Genomic DNA, 23,119 nt, shown 5'->3' on the forward strand with positions numbered 1-23,119 from the left:
TGCAATACAAATTATTATTTTTTAAAAATCCTTAAATGAATCTTTGATGGAGTTTGTTGTTGAGTCTGATGGTGGAGGGGTAGCAGCTGTTCCTGAACCTGGTGGTTTTTGTGGCACCTAGACCTCTTTCCTGATGGCGGCAGCAAGAATAGAGTGTGTGCTGGGTGGTGTGGATCCTTGATGATTACTGCTGCTTTCTGACAGCAGCATTCCCTGTAGATGTTCTTGAGAGATTTGGGCTGGGCTGTTGTCCTGGGTAAACTTGTACCTCTCACTTTGTTCATTTTAGATTGGTCAGTGTTTGAGCTACCGAAAGAAAACAGACACACACACCGATAGCACTTCAGTTTATACAAATCTTTATTACTAAATCTAAAGCTGAATTCAAACTACAATATGCAAGTCCTTCCCAATTATACTTATCAACGCCTGGACTGGTCCCATCTACCGAAGCGAGGTAACGACCGCCCACTTGCAGTAGGTTGTCTGGGCGCCGGTAGCAGCTTATCCACCTCCCCCGTCCGGGACGTTGGTTGGAGTCTAGAAGTTCTTCTTCTTACTGAGAGATGTTGCCACCTCGCGGAGAGTCTCAAACTTCAGCAGTGGGAGCATGGCTTATATTACCCAAAAATTGTTTACTCATAGCTTATCTCTTTGAATAAATGATTTAATTATCTTCAAGGTCTCCTGACAGTCTGCGACCAACAAAAGACAACTGCATCTCTGAGCCTCATGGTGTAAATTAGATTATGTCTTCCGATTTAACTGCATCCCTGGGCCCCATGGTGGAATTTAGATTATGTCTTCTGATGCAACTCCATCCCTTCTTGCATAAGCTGGTCTAAATCCTCCATTACAGCTGTGTCCACTACCTTTTGGAGGGCTTTGCGCTCAGGAGTATTGATGTCCCCATGATATAGCTGGTCAGCACACTTTCACCACACATCTGTCGAAATTTGCCAGGGGTCATGGGGGGGTCATACAAAATCTCCACAAACTCCTAAGGAAGTAGAGGCGCTGACATGGTTTCTTCATGATACCACTAGTGTGCTGGGTCCAGGCGAGACACTTTCACTGTATTGTCTCAATTTCAGTGATATGTAAAATTAATTTCATATTCATTGATTGTTGAATGCCATGCACTGGTTCGGAAAGATGTAATCGAGTACTATATAAATTAAAGCTTTTTTTTGTGTTTAATTGCAAGAATATTATTCATGAATGCCATAATTATCATGAGGAAACGGTGTTACTAAGACTAAGAAGAGTGCATGGTTGATATATTTAAATGTCAAAAAGAATTTTAGGGCAAATATCTTCATCGTATTTTGATTCATAATCCAACCCGTCGGTATTTAGCCAAAAGCAACATGGTCTCTGACTGAAACTCATCATTCAAGTCAAGTCAATTCACCTTTTATTTTTCATTCATACCATGCTCACACGGTAAAGTCGAGATTGCATTTCTCCAGGACCACGGAGCATATTTACACAAATACAAGTCAGAAAAGAAGGTAAACACAACCAAATATTAAAATGTATACAGTAAAGGTCCACAGAACATATCCACATAGGTTCTGGGAATTCAGGAGCCTGATGACCTGGGAGAAAAAAAAAACTGTTGCCCAATTGTTATAGACACTTTTCCTGTTCAGGTACAAAATGTACAGCAGAACCACAAAGTACAAACCACAGTGGGAATGAGCAGTACTAGAGGCAGATAGACAAGGTCATCTCACTAATACTGTTGAACCTCATTCAAAAAGCACTTTTACCCAGCCACAAAACAGCAGAAAATTTCAGGAAAATTTCTGCTCCAGTGGCTGAGTAAAAATGTTGGGATGGAATTTTTAATGCAAATTCCATCCTGTAATTTTTCCATTTGTACTCCTACACATTTTTACGGCTGCAGTGTAAATTGACCACAGCCACTCCCCAAGAATCAGGCCTAATGAATACGACTCTCCCCATCTGACAAACACCACAACATAGGAAGGCTCTGTAAAAGTGCCCCTGTGTAAACAACTACATTGGGACACACCAGAGGTAAGTATGCTAATTTTTCTTTCTGGAATAATTCTGAAGTTTCTGAGTAAAAATACCCAAAGAATCCAGTCGAGTGGTATAATTCTTGCCTACAAATTAGAGTTGTCTCTTTGAAAGTATTGTTACAAGTTAAGGCTTTACAGTCAGTATTTACACATTTCTAAAGACAAGAAAGTGGTTGACATCAATTGGCTTTTTACATGTGCATGTTATAATTAAAATATATGAATTTGTAGCATATACAATGGAAGCCGTCTAGAAAGCTGCTTGCAATATACAGTGATTTCCTTGCTGTGTGCCTTAAGGCCCTTTCATGCAGTCAAAAAGCTCAAGTATAAAGGTCGAGATTCTCCACCCTTACATCGGGACTTACCACCATGAATGAGCCCTGGCTATCTCCAAGGCGCTGACTGCAATCCCTCTCAGGGAAAAATGTCAGCAGTGGAGCATTGCACTCCTCCGCTTAGCATGAATGTACTGCCACTGCCAGTGGCTGGCGAGGGGCAGGCTGATGATGTCGCAGTGACGTTATCACCCCTCTCCCTCCATGACCCCTCAGGGCTGGTGGAGCCGGCGGGAACCATTGTAGCAGCCGGATGGCTGCAACAGCCCCGCTGGCCGCTCCAGCCTCCGACACCTCAACGGGCCACTTCAGTCTTCAGGGCCGTTCGTTGGCCCCAGCAGCAGAATAATGGCCGTCTTCCCTACCTATAATCCGTCACGCAGTTGGAACCGTTCTGGGAAGTGCAGAGCAGTTCCAGCTGCTTGGGGGGATTATGCGTAACGAAGTCAGCCACTCAGCCATTGCACGGCACATATGTATGACTTCATGGTACCAGTATCCACACCCCCTGAAAGCTGCATCAATGCCCCATCCGTCTCGGCTGAAAAGGGACATCGGACCAGGCTTTTCTGGGCCTTCAAGAAAAGGTAAGAATCACCTTTTCATTTGGCTTCAAGCTGGCCTCCTTTCAGAGGCCAACTATGAAAAGGCTTGCAAATGCTAGTTCCACCCTAAACAGAAAGCCATCAATTCTAACAATAGAGAGGAAAGGTGCTAGTTTGAAGGTCTGTGGTGAAACCAAAGATTCGTTGGCACCTTCAATGTGGCTATGCACATTCTGAACTTTTGACAGCGAGATCACATCTGACAAGTAGTAGAGTCAATCGGCCATGTTTGCGCAGGAAGCCAATTTATGAATGGGAGCCTGTTTGATAAGTAGTGGAATTGGTCACCAAGACATAATAGTGTCTTTGTGTTAAAGACACTATGTATTCTAGAGTCTGGGGGGGGGAATAGTGTGATTACTTTGAGATGATCAAGGCAGAAGGGATAATTGATTCTAATTTCCTGTCTAGAATGTTCCTTGGCTTCAAACTTGTTGCTTCCTTCCAGCCTATTTCTGTTACAGAGGAAAATTTGTGCTAGTTTTCTCATAAATGATATTTCTAGAAAGGCTATAAACACAAATTCTTACACAATCTGGATGCAAGGACCTGAGTGCTATGGTACCTCCGACCAGATGACAGAGGGAGAACATTTACATGAGGGGTGTGAGGAGTCTTTCATGATGTTTATTGCCTTTCACCTGCATCAAGTGTTGTAGATGCCCTTCATGGCAGGAAGAGAGTCCCCAATGATCTTTTCCACTGACTTCACTATCCTCTGGAGCACACATGTCAAACTCTGGCCCGCGGGCCAAATTTGGCCTGCGATATAATTATATTTGGCCCGCAAGATCATTTAAAATATGTATTAGAGGTGGCCCGCCGATGCTGTTTTTTGGTAATGTCACCCCCACCATCCTCCTCCTTCATTGCACATCCTTCCCCATTGTAACACGAGAAATTGTAACAAGAGAAGTCTGTCGATGTCATCAGCCGGCAAGCCGGTTGGAAGGCTCCCCGCACAACCAGTCACTTCTCCCACCTGTCGAGCGGTGCGGTGGATGGGCGAGCGCCTGTGATTTCCTGTCGGCGCGACGGGCATGGCAGGCTGCGCACGGCCCCCGGGCAGCGCGGGCCCCGCGCGACTGGCACCGGACGGCCCTTCCACAGCGCGAGTGCACTTCTCCCGGTCACCACAGCCTTCAGCGCTTGCACCCGCGCGGACCCCAGGGACGACTGGTTCGGCCCTGCACGTGAAGAGAGAGATGGTGGCTGTCCACAAAGGCTGATCAGCAGCGCGCTGGGCCTGAGTGGGTGGGTAAGCAGGGGTGGGCAGAGGGTGTAGGTGAGGAGTAATGGGCAGGGGAAGTTATGGTGGTACGAGGGGCAGTTAGAGGGAGGGATGAGTAGAAGGAGGGGTGGATAGGGAAGAGATAAAAGGGGAGGGGCAGGGTGAGTAGGGGAGGGGTGATTAGAGGGTGAGAGACGGGTAGAGGGAGGAACAGGTTGAGGGGAGAGGCAGTAGAGGGGCGTGTATAGGATGGGGTGGGTAGAGGCAGAGCGAGTGGAGTGAGGGGTGAGTAGAGGTTGGGTAAAGGACTGGTCAGGTAGAGGGATGGTGGGTCGAGGGTGAATAGAAGCCTAGAGCCTGAGGAGTGAGCAGGAAATGCTGAGTCCTGATGCAGGCCAAAATGGACACAGCCTGTGAATGCTGACTACATCTCCACAGGGACCAAATATGTTTCCCTCAGGTCAAGCAAAGGGTGAACTTGAGCTACCTACTCCTGACCTGTAACATTATCCTCCTAAAGTTATATCCTAAATTTTAACATTACATATGTTGAAAGAAGAGAAAACATGCAGATGTTGTTGAAAATTTTCAATAAATATTTAGTTCGGCCCTCGACTTAGTCCAAGTTTTTAATTTTGGCCCTCCGTGAATTTGAGTTTGACACCCCTGCTCTGGAGGGTCTTGCGGTCTGAGTGCTACAGCTTGCAAACCAGGCAGTGATGCAGCGAACTATGACCTTAACATCGAACTGTCAATGGTCAGCGAAGCATGGTTCCCCCTGGGCCCTCAAAGTCAACAACCATCTCTTTTGCTTTAACTTTCAGATACGGGTCGTTGGTTCTGCACCAGTCCATGAGCGACTGCACCTCATTACTGTATGCTGACTCCTCATTCTTACCAATAAGGCCCACCACAGTCGTGTCGTCAGTGAACTTGATGTGGTTCCAGCTGTGTTTAGCTGCACAGTTGTGGGGCAGCAGAATGAACATCAGTGGACTAAGCACGCAGCCCTGGGGGGGGCTGTGCTCAGTGTGATGGTCTTGGAAGTGCTATTACCGATCCAGACTGCCTGAGGTCTCCCCGACAGGAAGTCGAGAATCCAATTGCAGAGGGAGGTGTTTAGACCCATCAGGCTCAACTTCCGAACTGAAGTTGATAAACAGCGTTTGAACATACAAGTTCTTATTTTCCAGGTGGGTGAGGGCTAGATGGAGGGCTGTGGCGATGGCATCATCCATTGAGCAGTTGGATCTGTATGTAAACTGCAGGAGGTCCACTGACAAAGACAGCAGGAGCCTGATGTGCCCCATGACGAGCCTCTCGAAGCACTTCACGATGATGGACGCAAGTGCCACAGGGGGTAGTCATTGAGGCAGGACACAGACGACTTCTTTGGCACGGGGACAATGGTGATGGCTTTTAAACACTTTGGGACCATGGCGCTTCTCAGGGAGATGTTAAAGATATCAGTGAGAACATCTGTTGCTGAGCTGCGAACATTATCAGGTCCAGAAACTTTCTGCTGGTTGACATTGCCTAACACTCTCCTCACATTGGCCACTGAAAGACACAGCATCTGATTATTTGGAGGAGAGGTGGTCTTCTTCACCGTCACGTCGTTTTTTGCCTCAAAACACAGGGAGAAATTGTTCAGTGTGTCTGGGAGGGAGACTTCACCAGCAAAGGCAGATGGTGTAGCCCGTGGTTGGCAACATCTTGGATGCCCTTCCACATGCGTCGTGTGTCCTTGCTGTCCAGGAAGTGACTATGAATGCACTGGGCATGTGTATGCTTTGCTTCCCTGATGATCTTAGACAGTTTGGATCTTGCAACAGCTAGAGCTACCTTGTCATCCACTCTGAAGGCAATGTCATACATAGTTCCTGAGCAGCACACGCATCTCCACAGTCATCCATGGCTTCTGGTTAGAACGAACAATGGTGGTCTTGGGCACAGTGATGTCGTCAGTAGAATTACTAATGTAGCCGGTCACTGATGGTGTATACTCCTCCAAATTGTTTCGGTCACCAACAGTTGCTGCTTTCTTGAACATGTGCCAGTCATTGCGCTCAAAGCAGTCTTGAAGTGCATGAATGGCCCCTGCTGACTAGGTTTTAACCTACTTCAAAACTGGTCTGGAGCATTTGACGAGAAGTCTGAAGCATTACAGAGATGTTGTCTGAGTATCTGAGGTGGGGGGGCGGGGCTCCGCTCTATAGAACGCATCAGAAATTTTCGTAGGTACTCAAGGTCTAATGTGTTCGCCCCTCTCGCAACAAAGCCCACATACTGATGGAATTTGGGTAGCTCTGATGACATTCGCCTGGTTGAGAACCCCAGCAATAATAATCTGCCCGTCTGGGTGTGCGGTCTGCAGTTTGTTTATAGCCCCATACATTTCCCAGGTCGCCTCCTTAGTGTTAGTACAGGGTGGGGGGTGGGGGGAGATGTACACTCCAATTCTGAGGACAGTGGTGAATTTCCGCAGCAGATAGAATAGTCAACAAATTCCACCAGCTATGAGCAGTGACTGGAGACTTGTGCAGAATTCTTCCACCATTCCGTGTTGATGTAAATGCACAGGCCTCTGCCATGGGCTTTACCACACAAAGCAGCATCTCTAGGAGCATTAAATAAAGTGAGCCCATCCATCTAAACAGTGGCATCCAGGATCCTGTCGTTGAGCCACATTTCAGTAAAGACCAAAGCACAGCAGTCCCCATACTCACGCTGCACAGACCTCTGGAGTCAGATGTCGTCCACTTTGTTCACTAGGGAACAGATGTTGGCGAGCAGGATGGATGGGAGAGCCAGGCATCAGGGGTTTTCCTTCAGACTGCGACAGCTCGTGGTCATGTAGCTCATCCGCAGATCTTCCCAGAGGTGAGTAGGTGCATATCTAATTAACTTTAAATACTGTAAGCTGTAGCGTCGGGCAGCCATGATTATAAAAACTAAAATTTTGTAACTATAACAGTTTAGCATAACTGTTTAACTCTAATTAAAAGAAAAACAAAACTCTAATAAAAAAAACAAAACCAGACTCATCTGCATTTTCTTAAATTTAAAAATATACAACTTCATGACTAATGACGACACACAGTGAAGCTATAAATTGCACATTACCTCTGCAATTCTCAGCCAAGCACAATGAATATTAACTATATTCCTTTCAGTTATTGGATCTACTGCCGTCGTTCAATACAAAAGTGTTCTCTCACGCAACCTTCACCAGTTTTTTTTGCAAGCTACAATAAACTGACAGAAAACTAACACATTCAATGGTGCTCATTACATTCTAACCATATATCACAAAATATTAAATTGTACAATTAATTTTGTCATTTTACTTTCTTTGTCTGATATAGTGTTTACTTAGTCCTATCATTTTTACCTTCTTTGTAATTTCATTTAAATAGGATGCATCTGGATGATCTTTGGCTAATGAGAATAATAGAACATGCAAATCTGTATGGTGAAAAACACACAAATGTTGACCTTTGGCATCCAGATGAAGGGCTAAGGCCCAAAGCGGTGACTGTTTATTGCTTTCTATCGATGCTACATGGCTGACTGAGTTTCTCCAGCAATTTTGTGTATTGTTCCAATTCTCCAGCATCTGCAGACTTCTTGTTCAACAATCAGGATAGCATTCTGGGCTAGTCCCCATTGTCTGGAATGCAAAGATCTGGAGGAACTCAGTGGGTCAGGCAGCATTCATGGAAAGCAACACATAGCCGATATTTCAGGCCAAAACCCCTTCACCAAGAATAGCAAGAACTTGTTTGTTACTGACTCCCATTTTATCAACATGGTGCTTTGTTAACCAGCCACTCTTCTATCAATGCCAATGTGATACCCAACCACTTGTACTTTATGTTAAGCAGACTTTTTCATGTGGCATATGCCTTCAGGAAATTCAAATACATGACATCTATTGGTTCTCCTGTTATATCTGCACAGAACAAGCAAATTTGTCACATTTTCCTTTCGTAAAACCATTTTGATGCTGCTTGATAGTATTAGGTTTTTTCTGTTACCACCTTAATTACAATGTCAGCACTTTACAAAAAGTGGCTTATAGTTTCTTCCACGCTGTCCCCAAATGTCTTGAATAGTGATGGCACATTTACAAATTTCCCAATTTCCAGGAACGCTACAGAATCTAACAAATTGTGAACAATTGCAGCCCTATCACTACCTCCTGAAAGTGAAAGGCTGTGGTTCTCAACTGTTTTCTTTCCACTAAGTAATCCCAATATCACAGATGCTCTGTGATACCGGTGGCATGTGAGTGGGAAGGGAAGGTTGAGAAGTACTGGAAGTTATCAGGACCTGGCGACTGATTGGCCTTTAGACTTATTGATTTGCTGAACATGTTTTTCCCATTTACAGTCATGATTTTACAGTCTATACAGACAACTGTGTGAAGCATTTGTGGAACACGCCAAACCTTAACCCAAGACTTAAAGAGTTGATAGTTAATGTTTAATATGGCATTGGCTGTAAACGAGTCAAACATGAACAGACAGCAATTTATAGTACTCTATCGACAGGGTAATCAGAAATCAGCTTTAACTTTTAACAAAATATTATTTAGGATGTAATCTCTACCAACCAGAACAACTCGCTAACTCGTCAACAATATCAATTAGTGCAAACACAGGTTGCTGGGCTATTTCGTCCTCACGCCTTCCTGATCGATTACAAACTTCTGGAATTAATTTTTATGCTGCGATCCAACCTTTTCTGGTGCAATTCAAGAAATCATTGCATCAGAAATACCCAAGTCTGTGCATCGCTCTGGAGTTGGTTGCAGCTTCGAGGGAGTAAAAATAGGCAGTCAGCAAATATTTCTGCGACACGGAGGCAACGTTCATGTGATTCCTGGTGATTTCCATCTACCAAGTTAAATGTTCCTGTTGTTCTGCGACAGTGTCATTCAATCAAAGCGAACTGGTACCTGCAAAATGACACATCCAGCAAATCGCTTTGCTCTTGACTGCAAACAGCACATGCAAAGGGAAACATTAATCCTGCGCCAGCAAAATCACATAAGCCTTGCAACAGGAGGGCTGCCTCATGCATGAGCTGTGGCTCCGGGAGCCCTGGGAATATTGACGTACTGAAAGGGCTGAAGTGAACGGGTTCCCCGCGGCCGCCGCCTCGGTCCCGCCCAACTCGGTCGAGGCCGGCAGGATGGCCCGGACGTCCCGTCCACCTGACCCACGCGGGGGACGTCTGAACGCGGACGTTAACGGCCGTGGACTCACAGTAATCCGCCGCTTCCACTCGGTCCCGCAGGTCGGTGAGGCGCTTCACCCGGAAGTGCTGCTGCTCTGCCAGCGTGAGCCCAACATGGATGGGGACGTGCACGGTCAAAGTTGGGGTGGGGGGAGGGGGGGGTGTGCTCTCTGCAGCGTTGTCCCGGTGCGCGGGGGCGGGGGCGGCTCGAAGGACGCGGGAAAGACGCGACGCGCGGCTCCACCCACGTGACCTCGCCGGCTGCGTCTGGCGTGGAGACGGTGCGAGGAGAGCAGGTGAACTCGCAGAAGAGGCGCGGAGACGAGGAATCTGAGGGCGACGAGGACCGGGGGAGAGGGGAGGGGAGTAGTGTCCTTGCGTCCCGGGGGGGGGGGGGGGTCCAGCGCGCTCGCGTTCCAGCGGGTCCAGTGCGCCCGCGTTTCAGGGGGTCCGGCGTATGATGGGAGGAGAACTGATCATAGGCATTTTCCTGCACAGTCCCAGCGGCCTTTAATCCCCACATCTCCAGACTTCGATCAATGGTACTCGATGACCGACCCTCCCTCCCCATCCCTCCCTCCCTCCCCATCCCTCCCTCCCTCCCCATCCCTCCCTCCCTCCCCATCCCTCCCTCCCCATCCCTCCCTCCCTGAGCAGAGAATTGCAAAGGGTCACCACCACTCTCACAAGGAGATCTTTGTCCTCAGTGACCTGGGGACTGGGACTCTTCAGCATCATCTCCACATGCATGTCATGGAGCTCTGTCAGAATATTGCATGTCGCCTCCTCTCCAGAGACACCCTCCCAGTCTCATTGAGTTGAGTAAACCCTGTATTTGTGGTTTGCTGCACATTCGTCCTTAATCTGACACGGTCATAATTCACAAATCACTACCCACAAAGGTGGGAAAAACAACGAAAGTGAATAAGTAAAGAATTTCTTTTGAACTTGCACATCTTGAAGTATGCAGAAAATCGTGATCTGGACATTTTTAGGAATGCATTTCTTCCCCTGTAAAGCTACTCTATATCCTTTTATGGGTAAAGAGTCAAAACTGTTGGCAATATTCCAGGTGAAGACTATCAAGGCTCTGTATAATAACAACAAATGACATGATTACCCTTAGACTCAAATCCTCTTGTAACCTTACAAACTATAAGGCCCATTAAACCATATGGCTTTTCACTTCGTTTTGTGCACGTTTCTGATTAAATGAAAAAAATGGACTGTTAAAGATATGAACCCTGTTACAAATGAATACAACTGCTCCACATCCCCATAAACCACTTGACAGTTAATTAATTAGGTTTGAAGTCCAAATCGCTACACAAGCAAAATAGCAGCCAATCTGCTTAGCAAGGTCACTCAAAACAGCAAGCAAGATAAATTATCAGTTATTTTTGTTCAGTACTCACTGGCATTTTCACATACTGTAAGGGTAAAATACACAGTTTGTACAGAATGCATAGCACAAACAACATTTGAAAATATACAAATGCATTAATTCCATAATAGGTTGTGGTGCTCATTGTAGCATTCAGAGGCCTTTATACATTTTTTAACATTGGAAATTTATGCCTTTTGCTTGGCAATGACCAGCTATTGTGCAATCAACCTCTACTCTCACCTGATTTCACTGTTTCCGTCTCTTTACCTACTCTTGTATTTATTTATTTTTTCTCTCTCACTTTTCTTCTCTCCCAAATGGATTCTTCCTCTACTTGTCTCTCGGCCGCAGCACCTTCTGTCCTATGCTCAAATGTCTCTAGGCCCCTCCTTCAACCTTTTTCCCATTTTATGGATGTAATTTCACCTCATATTGGTCTTATATTAGATAAAAGTCCAACCCGAAATGTTGGCTGACCATTTCTACCCATGGATGCTATATGATCTGCTGAGTTACTCCAGAAATTCTTTGCCTGCTAGCTATTGCGTCTACATTAGCAATGCATATGAAGAGAAGTAGTTGCCTTTAAGCATCACTGATCTATTATGCCATCTCTAAATTCTACTGCCTTGGAAGATCAATCAACACGTTAAAAGACGCATCCCCTCTTGGCCACACTCATACCCCACTATCATAAGGAACATGAATCGTGTGTATGATATCACACATCACTAAACTCATGTACAGTTTCTTTCCCACCATTATCAGACTCCTGAATGAACTTCTAAATAGCAAAATTATGTTCTCTATGCTCTGCGCCATCTGATCTCTCTCTGTAACTCCACACTTTTGTGCTTTTGTCCTGTCTCTGGTACTATGCAAGAAATGTCTACTGGTATATTAACAAAACATCCTCTATCGCTACATCTTGGTACATGTGACAATACAGTAGTAAGCATCGTCCGATCTCAGAAGACAATGGTACAGCCATGGATAGTCAGTTGGTTTTAGAGCAGAGTCTGGAATGGCTCATAAGGCCCACTCTGGCGTGACATTCTCTGCCACACTTGCTGCAGATGAAGTCAGAACGATGGGTTGTGGTCGACTGACTCTGTTGTCTGCTTCCTCCGTGTCCTCTTGTCCTCCAGCTGGCGTGTGCTTTTCCTCACTGCTGTTCATGCTCTTTCTGACAGTTTTTTCCCATGGCCACAATTATCAGCAAGGGGCTCCCAATTGAGCACATCGATGTGAGTGAGTTTCAGATCATGCTTGCAGATATCTTTGAACTGCAGCTGTGACAGGATCTTTCAGCTAGACCATCGTACAGCAGGTCATTTGGGATGCCACCATCCTCCATACGGTGTTCATGGCCAAGGCACTGAAGTTGTCGCTAACACAGCAGGAGGTGCATGCTGAGAGAAATGGCTTTATCCAGAACCTTGGTGTTAGTGAGTCTGTCCTGCCAGGATATGTCCAGGATGCGTTGAAGGCATCAGTGATAGAAGCTCTCAAGCTGGTTCTCCTACCTGGTATACACTATCCATGTTTTGTTGCCATAAGCAAGGTGCTGAAGATATATCTGATACACCTTGGGCTTAGCGTTCCTTGTGAGGTGTTTGTTGCTCCACACTCTTTTTGCTTAGTTTGGACATCCCAGTGGCAGCCTTAGCGATACGCTTGTCGATTTCAGTTTCAAGTGAGAGGTTGCTGGTGATGGTGGAGCACAGGTATGTGAAGCTGTCAGTGACGTCAAGTTCTTCATCTCCAGTGTGGATTGTTGGTGGGGTTGCAGCATCTTGCCCCATCACATTAGTCTTTTTGATGCTGATTGTCAGCCCAGACTCCTGGCAGGCTGTGGCGAAGTTGTCGATCAGCCTCTGTAGCTGCCCTTCTGTGTGGGAGGTCAGTGCTGCGTCATCAGAAAACAGTAGCTCTCTGATGAGAACCTGCCAGGTCTTGCTCTTTGCTCTCAGGTTAAAGAGCTTTGCGTCACTTCTTGTGTGCAGATTTACTCTGTCCTCGGAATCCCAGAATGCATGCAGCAGCAACAGGGAGAAGAAGATGCTAAATAGTGTTGGCGCTAGGACACAGCCCTGCTTCACTCCACTTAGAGTCTTAAATAAACTTGAATCAAGCATGAATAAAATATATTGCAGGCTTTTCAGCGGTGCCGTGAGACTCTTTTCAGAGATGCAGTGAGTCCTCTGGCTAGAGGACTGGGAGGTAGTTACTGATGTAAAGTTATTTAAAAAATAGAGTAATGACCAGCCAATGAGCTTGGTATGGGGAAAATGATGGACACAACAATGAGAGATGCCAAGGGTCGCTCTCCCTTCAATTTTCAAAGTTCCAGTGAAAACAGCCTAAATTTGTACAGCTTATGTACAACGGTACCTAATAGCCTAAATACACCTGAGGCTCAGGACTGGTCAGTATTTGGAGGGGAGACTGCCTAGGAACACCAGGGGCTGTACATTTCGGTGAGGGGCACTGGACAAAGTGGTGACTCTCTGTCTGCTTTACAGTAGACAAAAATTAAAGAATTTCATATATGTTAAATTCTGAATGTACTATTATGTGACAATAATGGAACCTTTACCTGTCCTTACAGCTCATACCCCCTCATCCAGGCATCACTAAGGTTAATTACTTTTGAGCCTTTACCAAAGCCTCCTCATCCTTCCTGTAATGAGAACAACATCAAATACACACAATACTCCACAGGCAGCTTAGCCAAAGTTATAGATTGGTAATAAAATTCACTGGTTCAGGAGATGCTGTCCAAGAAACCTTGATGAATAACTGCCATGTATTTTATGAAAGGACACAATGCAACCAAGCATTGACTATGGTAGAGGAAGTAAAGTAATCCAGTACTTTGAACAAATCAAGTCTTGTTCGCCTTGGGTGATATTGAGCATCTTGTTTCTTTTCTTTATTCATTCAGAAAAACATTCTATAGGTGATGACATGATAGTTAAACAAGAGGATTAATAACACTGGGCAACCATAGGACACTACAGCATAGAAAACAGGCCATTCGGCCCCTGTAGTCTGTGCCAAAATATTATTCTGCTTGTTCCGTTGACCTGCACCCAGTCCCATCCATGTATCTATCCAATTTATTCTTAGAACTTAAGAGTGAACCCAGATTTACAGCGTCAGGTGGCAGCTCATTCCACAGTCTCACCACTCCCTGAATGAAGTTGTTCTCACTAAACCTTTCCCCTTTCACCCTAAAGCCATGTCCTCTTGAATTTATCTCTTCTAATCTAAGTGGAAAGAGCCTACTCGCATTAACTTTCTCTATAAGCCCCTCAACCTCTATCAAATCTCCCCTCGTTCTTCTTCACTCCAAGGAATAAAGTCCTAACCTGTTTAATCTTTCCCTGTAACTTAACTCCTGAAGACCCAGAAACATCCTAGTAAACCTTCTCTGTACTCTTTCAATCTTACTGATATCCTTCCTGTAGTTAGGTGACCAGAAATGCACACAATACACCAAATTTGGCCTCACCAATGTCTTATAGAACCTCACCATAAATCCCAACTCCTATGCTCAGTACTTTGATTTATGAAGGTCAAGATGCCAAAAGCTTTCTTTATAACCCTGTATACCTATGATGCCTCTTTCATGGAATTATGTATCTGTATTCCCAGATCCCTTTGTTCCTCCTCAGTGCCCTACCATTTACTGGGTATATCCTACCTTGGTTTGTCATTCCAAAATGCAACACCTCACACATGTCTGCATTAAATTTCATCTGCCATTTTCTGTCCCATTTTTCTCATTTGGTCCAGATCCCTCTGCAAACTTTTAAACCCTTCCTTGCTGTCCACACGCCTTAGTGTCATCAGCAAACTTGCTGGTCCAATTTACTACATTATCATCCAGATCATTGATATAGACAACAAACAACAATGGTCCCAGCACCGATCCCTGAGGCACACCACTAATCACAGGCCTCTAGTCTGAGAAGCAATCATCCACTACAACCCTCTGTCTTCTCCCATTCGGTCAATTTTAAATCCAGTTTACAACCTCTCCATGGATACCTAGAGTCTGAACTTTCTGAAATAACCTCCATGTGGGACCTTGTCAAAGGCCTTATTAAAGGGCAAGTAGACAACATCCACAGCCTTTCCTTCATCTATTTTCTTGGTAATCTCCTTGAAAAACTATAAGATTCATTAAACACGACCTACCACGCACAAAGCCAATCTGACTATCCTGAATCAGCCCTTGGCTGTCCAAATACTTGTATATCTGATCTCTCGGAGCACCCTCCAATAATTTACCTACTACTGACATCAGGCTCACCGGCCTGTAATTTCCTGGTTTACTTTTGGAGCCTTTTTTAAACAATGGAACAACATGAGCTACTCTCCAATCCTCTGGCACCTCACCTATGGCTAAGGACGTTTTAAATATTTCTGCCAGAGCCCCTGCAATTTCTACACTAGCCTCCTTCAAGGTACAAGGAAATATCATGTCAGGCCTGGGGGATTTATCTACTTTTATATGCTATAAGACAGCAAGCACCCCCTCTTTAATCTCTGTATGTTCCATACTGATGCAAAAAAACTGTTTAAGATCTCCCCCATCTTGTGAGACTCCATACATAGATAATCACTCTGATACCTAGGGGACCAATTTTTTTCCCTTACTATCCTTTGCCCTTCAGGTTTACCTTCACATTATCTGCCAAAGCAACCTCATCGCTTCTTTTTGCCTTCCTAATTTCCTTCTTAAGTATTTTGTTACATTTTCTATACTCTTCTAGTACCTCATTTGCTCCTTGTTGGCTATATCTGATTTATCTCTCTCTTCTTCTTAACCACATTGTCAATATCCATTGAAAGCCAAGGTTCCTCATGCTTGTTAACTTTGCCTTTAATCCTGACAGGACATGCAAACTTTGCACTCCCAAAGTTTTGCCTTTGAAGGCTTTCCATTTACTGAACAAATCCTTGCCAGACAACAGCTTATCCCAATTCACTCCTCCTAGATCCTGCCTCATTTCCACAAAATTGGCCTTTCTCCAATTTAGAATCTCAACTCGAGGGCCAGACCTATCCTTATCCATAATTAACTTGAAATTAATGACATTATGGTCATTGGACCCAAAATGTTTCCCTATACATAACTGTCACCTGACCTGTCTGATTTTCTAATAGGAGATCCAGTATGGCACTCTGTCTAGTTGGTATCTCTATATGTTGATTTAGAAAACTTTCCTGAACGTATTTGACAAACTCCAAGCCATCCAGCCCTTTTACAGTATGGGAGTCCCAGTCAATATGTGGAAAGTTAAAATCTCCCACTATCACAACTTTCTGTTTCTTACATCTGTCTGCTATATCTCTGCAGATTTGCTCCTCCAATTCTCTCCGACTATTGGGTGATCTATAATACAACCCTATCAGTGTGTTCACACCTTTCCTGTTCCTCAGATCCACCCATATGACCTCTGTAGACAAGCCCTCTGTAGAGATTTGACTTCCTGAATACTTATGGGCATTTTTATTGATTTTGGGCAGCTGATTATGAAAATCACCTTAAAAAATTTTCTATCATGTACCATTATTCAGATATTTTTGTGATTTTCTGTTATATTTTAAGCCTACTTCAAATATACAAAACTATACAAATTCATCTTCTGCATTTGCACTTGGACTTCTTCCCTGATGATCTTGGTGCAGTCAATAATGAACATGGTGAAAGATTTCACCAAGACATTGCGACTATGGAAAAGCGATATCAGGGCAACTGGAATCGATCAATACAGGCTGACTATTGTTGGACGCAAGAGGCATCAGATGCTGAGTACAAACGGAAATCATCAATAGTTGAACTAACACAATGTGTCAGAACGCATGTGCAATTAAGCATTCTAAATTCAATAAAAGTTAATTTAATATTTCTCCAACTTCCTATGTGATATAGCAAATCTGAAATTATCTTTGTGTTCAGCTTGAAGTTGTCTATCATAATCCTCAATTTCTTTTCAAGAAGTAAATCTTTTGAAAACAGTTGTTGTCTAGTGTAATGGAAAGGCCTGGACTAACAACTAAATCAATCAAAACTCTTGTCAATTCAGTTAATAACCTGATTTTTAAAAAATGTTGCACTAGGCATTAGTTACAATGATGACAAAGTTATTGGACTAAAACTCAATGGTCCTTTCCAGCACTGAAGGAGTGGGACTGGAGAGTGGAATTTGCCCTCTTAACTGCAAGCTTGATTCTTAAGTGCCATCTAAAAATTACTAACAACTCTCCACCTGTATCATTATAAACTATGGCAAAACACAAAGTGCTAGAGGAACTCAGAGGATCAGGCAAACTTCTATGGTAGGCAATAGATAATTTTGGCATAGGGAGTAAATAAATTGGATTATCTTGCATTGACTGAATTTGAAGAGGCCGAAGTGACAAAATTTTGACATTTTACAGAAGCGCAATTGAGAGTCTCTGTCTGGCTACATCATTGCGTGGTATGGTAGAGTGGTTCTGATTTTTGTCGCTCCCGATGCAAACAGGCACAGCATACAGAGATCTATGGGTAGCCACCTGGAAGAGCCCTCTCCTGCTGTCATACTTGTAGGGTCTCTGCCCAATAAAGTATTTATACATTCAAGCAAGTTAGAAAAAGGTTACATCAGTCACAAACTCACATGATATAAAAGTAAAACATTACATGTAGGACAAGCAGCAAATCTCTTCCCCTTCCACCTCTTTTTCAGACTCAGAGAAAATATCAGGGCCCCTTATCTTCCCAAATCTCTTCACGCATTCCTGCACTTTCAGCTTTGACTCCCTACTTTGCCACCACAAGGTTGTTTCAATTAGTACCAGTCAGACAGAGGCCCAAAACACCATACTGCTTCTAACTTTACCTTTTCTTATGCACTGAACATAGACACTAAAATGCTTCTAAAGGTTCTAATATTCTAAGGATTTCTTAAGGGTCTTTTATTTCATTCCCTCCTTTTATCAATATAGATACAGTAAGCAAAGCATTGTGAAAAGGGACCAGTGTGATAATTAGGCATTTCACTTCAATTTCTTGTGAGTCCTGTATCTCTCATTTTGCATGTGGTTCACCTTTTTGGTGATGTTGTCAGAGCTGTTCGTATAGTAGCCTTGACCTATAATCTTACAGGTCTCCCCATGACCAGCCAGAATAGTCAGGGTCCATTCAGTTCTGGATTATCACTGTATGGATGGCAAACATCTCTGCTGACACCACCTTCCCAGCTGCTTAGAGCCTCTTAACTGTTTCATTAGTCAATAATCACAGCTTCTGAGTCGGCGAACCAGCTTTTTGGATGTCTTTCTCATACCGTTAAAGGGCAACAGAATCATAAAGACCTGCTCCATCTTAGAGATACATCTTCTTGTCCTTAACCTGGTCACATCTGGCCAATCAGGATATTTGTGTAGCTTCTGTACATGATGTGTAGAGGGAACCATATTTCCCAAATAACAGGATCCTATCCAATTAGCAGTTAGCCATGGATGTGCTTTATGTCAAAATAAATAAGTCTCATTGTACACAGTAGAGTTTTACATCAACTTTCTCCCAGCTTGGAGGAGTCACGAGATGGAGTAGTGGCCGGACGGTGAACTCCAGCCCTCTCCAGAAAAGTCGGGAAAAACAAGAGAAAACACAAAGGCACAGAAATAAAAGTTACAGAAAAGTGAGTATAAAGGTGGAAAGAAGATGGCGACAAAAAAAGAAAAGTCGAAAGCAACGGTAAGAAGAGAGGAAGAGAAGACAAAGGAGGAAAAAGGTGAAGGCCTTACCTGTCCGAAGAGGCCCGCTGCGGAGAGAGAAACCCGCTCCCTCAGGTCGGTAAATAATGGACTACAAAAATGGCTCGCAGAGCCGAACAAAAGTGCGCAACCGCGCATGCGCGAAGTTTCGCGCATGCGCGATGCGAATGAAAAAAAACACACCGACGGGAGGGGGGACCAGCTGGGGAGTCGATCTCCACAGCCGGCAACGACAGCTGCAGAACACCTGCAGCAAGAAGAGACCACAGAAGACAATAGAAACAAGATAGAAGAGGAGGAAAGGGCAGCAAAGAAACAACAGATGGCCAACCCAGAGGAAGAAGAAGAGGAAGAGTATGGTGAAATAGAAGAAGAAAAGAGAGGCAAGGTAAAGGATATACTTGCTCTTATTAGAGGATACATGGAATCATTTAGAGAATGGCAAACACAGGAATTTAAGGATTTAAGAAAAAGAATAAACAACACAGAAGAGAAAATAAATAAAATGGAGATGACCTTAACAGAAATGGGAAAGAAAATGGACAAGATGGAAGAGCGGGCAGTAGCAGCAGAAATGGAGGTAGAAGACTTAAAAAAGAAATTGGAGGAATCTAATAAAAAAACTAAAGAGACACAAGAACTACTAGCTCAAAAAATAGATACAATGGAAAACCATAACAGAAGAAATAACATAAAGATAGTGGGCCTTAAGGAAGATGAAGAAGGCAAGAATATGAGGGAGTTTATAAAAGAGTGGATCCCTAAGACCCTAGGATGTCCAGAACTACAGCATGAAATGGAAATAGAAAGGGCACATAGAGTATTGGCCTCTAAACCACAACCACAACAAAAACCAAGATCTATTGTAGTAAAATTCCTAAGATATACTACAAGAGAAAAGGTACTGGAGAAGACAATGGAAAAAGTAAGAGAGGGCAACAAACCACTGGAGTATAAAGGGCAAAAAATCTTCATTTATCCAGATATAAGTTTTGAACTCCTAAAGAAGAGAAAAGAGTTCAATACAGCAAAGGCGATTTTATGGAAGAAAGGGTATAAATTTATACTAAAGCATCCAGCGGTATTGAAAATATTTATTCCAGGACAACAAAACAGACTATTCGCGGATCCAGAAGAAGCACGAAAATTTGCAGAACAATTACAAAAATAGACTGAGGGAGGAAGACGGGTAATGAGAGTTAAAATGATCACGACTGATATGTATGTGGGTAAAGACAAAAATAGACTGAGGGATGAAGACGGGTAATGAGAGTAAAAATGATCACGATTGATATGTATGCAGGTAAAGAGGTATAAGAGTGAATAGAGACAATGAGCATACATGAATGTATCTGTACTTAGAGGAAAATATGGATAGTATAGACAAGAATTAATAAGGGAAGGTAATGGAATAGAGAGAATAAGGAGGGAATTAAAAGAGGGACCTTTGTGACATATGAAAAGTGAAATCTTTTCTGGGGGAGGCGGGGTGGGGGGAAATAGCGGTCACTGCAAAATCAGTTGACGCTTGCGAGTGGATTCGCAAATCCAAATGGAGAGGGGAGATGTGGTTGTCCGACAAGGGATAAAGGACAACTCAGGAGGTGAAGGGGAGATTGGGGATAAATAAGATAGAAATAGGAGAATAAGGAAAATGTTAGATGTTGTAGGAATGTTGTCTTATAAAGAGTTGAAAATAAGAAAACAGAAATGGAAAAGGAGGAAAGGTAATGATGGAAAAACGGAAAGAGAAGATAAACAAAATATAAAAGGGCTACGCTGAACTATATGTCTTTAAATATTAATGGAATACATAACCAAATTAAAAGGAAGAAACTACCAAATTTAAATGAATAAATGTATTCCATTAGAAAAAATAACATATTGGTTAAGAAATAACATTGAAATATTCGAACAAGTATAGGAGCCTTACATTAAATACAATAGCAAAAACCTACCGGGGACAAACATTACCTAAGTTGATGGAAGGAGAAGGAAAGAAAAGAATGGACTCAGTAGAATTTCTGGTGTAATTTGGTTGAATGACAACATTGTCTGACTGGCTTAATGCAACCTAGATTGTATACCTAAAATGGATGAGAGGGGGGGGTGGGGGGGTGGTTTGGGAGGAAAGGGGGGGGGGGGAGAAAAAGTCACTGTATATGTGTGAAAAGAAATAGTGTATATCATGGCTAATGTGATTTATGGTGTGAAAAATAAAAAAATTTAAAAAAAAAAAAAAAAAAAAAAAAAAAAACTTTCTCCCAGCTTTAGGATGGCTATATGACTAGGCATCATTTAATAAAAGATGTCATGTTATAACCCTGGTCTCCTCTACATGTTTATATCCTTAATTTCACTTGTCTGTAATCGGTTCTGTTTCAAAATCCATTCTGTCACTTCCTGTATTGGGTAGGGCCTGGATCTTGAGGGATACTGCCCATTGAGTTGGTTAGAAAATGGGAATGGATTCAACAGCTGTAAACATTCATCTTATCAACATATAAGTAAGACACATTTAAAAATGTATTATGCCTCTTCATGACTCCAATATTCATTTAAAATATCATGGTGACAAGAGGCATGAGAATAAAGTTTTCATGTTGTAGGTGGGCTTTTTTTCTCAGTCTGTTATAATAAAAATCTTAATATCTTAGGTGGGCCTTTTTCCTTATGTCTGGTGTATCTAGTGAGCTTTACTGCAGTCAGTGTTATTAATGGGACCTGGAATGGCCCATTCCAGCAAGTTCCCAATTTCTTCTGATCCCAATTCTTAACCAGAAAGTAATTTTCAGGTTTGCTGTTAGGATATTCACCACTTCGATCTGTTGGATCTTTAGGTGTGCATGTTGTACCTGTTGTACATTAAAAAAAAATTTTAGTTAGATTACTCAAATATTTGCTCATGTCATCGCCAAATGATAATAAATCCATCGCTACTGGTGATGCGAGCTTTGCTCCCCAAGCTGTCTGTGGACCATCTCTGCTCCAGATAGCTCCAACTTAGCCTGCGGTGTCATCCACATTTTAAACAATGCTAGGGGTAGCACGTTTTAGCCAGTTTTAGCCCTATTTCTTCAGTCAATTTCACCAGCTTAGTTTTCTTAATGTTTCATTTGCACATTCCACTATTCCTGCTGCTTGGGGTTAATGTGAGTAGTGGAATCAGATCCACAGTAGCGGCAAACCATTGGATCAAAAGTCAATGCAAGGGATCATCAAAACGGCCGAGAAGATCACTGGGGTCTCCCTTTCATATATTGACAACATTTACCAGGAATGTTGGTTTGAACTGTACTTAAGGACTCTTTCCATCCACACACAGTATTGTTGACCCACTACCATTAAGAAGGAGATAAGGAGCATCAAAATCAGGACAGCCAGGCTGGGAAATAGCTTCTTTCCACAGGCTGTGAGATTAATGAACAGTATCCTGTAACTGGAGGAATTGCATTGGAGTCAGGAGGAATACTGTTTCATCTAATTGTATATGCAAGTCAGATGATAATGAATGACTCACAGTGCAATCATCTTTTTTTTTGGTGCACCGTTCCCAGAGGCACTGCAATACTGGATCGATGCGTGGAGTGGACGGAGCAAGCCCCTATTCCATCTCCCTGTTCCAAAAATCAATTTAATACATCCCTAGATAAGGGACGTATAAGATATTAAACTGATAAGAACAGATACTACATTTGATCTTAGCCAAAAGGCCGAGAAGCGATTGTAAGTTCTTCACATGCATCTGGGGACTACCATATGCAAGAATTGTCCCATAAGTTAATCAAGCAATAGCAAGACTTAGGCAGTTCTTCCAGACAATGACCAGATTTATCCATTACAATTGACAGTTACATTCTATCTCACTGGCAGAACAGTGGTGTATAGGTAGGAGTAAGTAGCATGTGGCTTTCAATATTAAATCCAGGGCCATGAATTCTCATAACATCAGGCAATGAAATTTCATGCTACCTCTTCAACAGATGATTCAGTGCCACTTTAGGTTGAGGCACACTTGAGAGCAGAACTGAAAATAGCAAAGGCACAGAATTTATTCTAGATGGGGACCTCAGTGTCCACCCATGAAAGTGGATCAGTGGCACCATCGCCTCTATATGCTATCTAGGATTTCCAACAGGTAGTGAGGAGCCAATATGTGGGATAATGTTCTTCGTTGTAATTGGATTCTGGACTTCCTAACAGAAAGACCACAGTCTATCCAGGTTGGCAGCAGAACATTGAGCATCCTCATGCTGAGCACTGTCGCACCTTAGGGCTGTAGGCTGAGCCCATACCTATTCATGCTACTGACCCATGACTGCAACACCAGATCCAGGTCCAACAGAGTCATCGAGTTTGCAGATGACATGACAGTAGTTGGGCTCATCAGTAACAATGTTGAGTTACACTATAGAGAAGAGGTGAAAAATGCCATGAAATGGTGTGAGAATAACAACCTGAGGCTCAACATGGACAAGACAAAG

The 23,119-nt window shown here is 43.3% G+C and overlaps 1 protein-coding gene, 2 long non-coding RNA genes and 1 other non-coding gene across 12 annotated transcripts in view; 2 read left to right on the forward strand and 2 right to left on the reverse strand.

Annotated features, from left to right (window-relative positions):
- Positions 1-9,773, reverse strand: part of LOC138743437 (sideroflexin-1) — a 55,616-nt gene extending 45,843 nt beyond the window's left edge. For 2 of the 9 annotated variants that reach the window (XM_069898833.1, XM_069898831.1), the window contains exons 1-2: positions 9,499-9,773; positions 8,844-9,188 (exon numbers count right to left, since the gene is read on the reverse strand). Coding sequence is in view for 3 of the 9 variants with exons in the window: in XM_069898829.1 (XP_069754930.1) it covers positions 9,189-9,204 (16 nt within the window). In the remaining 6 variants the exon portion in view is untranslated. Of the gene's footprint in view, positions 1-8,843; positions 9,330-9,351; positions 9,469-9,498 lie in introns of those variants that run through there. The other 7 variants (XM_069898829.1, XM_069898828.1, XR_011344877.1 and 4 more) reach the window with 6 other exon arrangements.
- LOC138743438 (uncharacterized) lies at positions 1,701-7,266 on the forward strand. The gene is made up of 2 exons (XR_011344878.1): positions 1,701-2,046; positions 5,050-7,266. It is a non-coding gene; the product is annotated as an uncharacterized lncRNA (long non-coding RNA).
- Positions 8,641-10,654, forward strand: LOC138743439 (uncharacterized). The gene is made up of 2 exons (XR_011344879.1): positions 8,641-9,572; positions 10,177-10,654. It is a non-coding gene; the product is annotated as an uncharacterized lncRNA (long non-coding RNA).
- An 11,518-nt stretch (positions 10,655-22,172) lies between these two features.
- Positions 22,173-22,360, reverse strand: LOC138743738 (U2 spliceosomal RNA). Its single transcript, XR_011345044.1, has one exon. It is a non-coding gene; the product is annotated as a U2 spliceosomal RNA (small nuclear RNA).
- Positions 22,361-23,119: the final 759 nt, after the last annotated feature.

This window comes from Narcine bancroftii, chromosome 9 (assembly GCF_036971445.1).
Source record: "Narcine bancroftii isolate sNarBan1 chromosome 9, sNarBan1.hap1, whole genome shotgun sequence".
NCBI lineage: Eukaryota > Metazoa > Chordata > Chondrichthyes > Torpediniformes > Narcinidae > Narcine > Narcine bancroftii.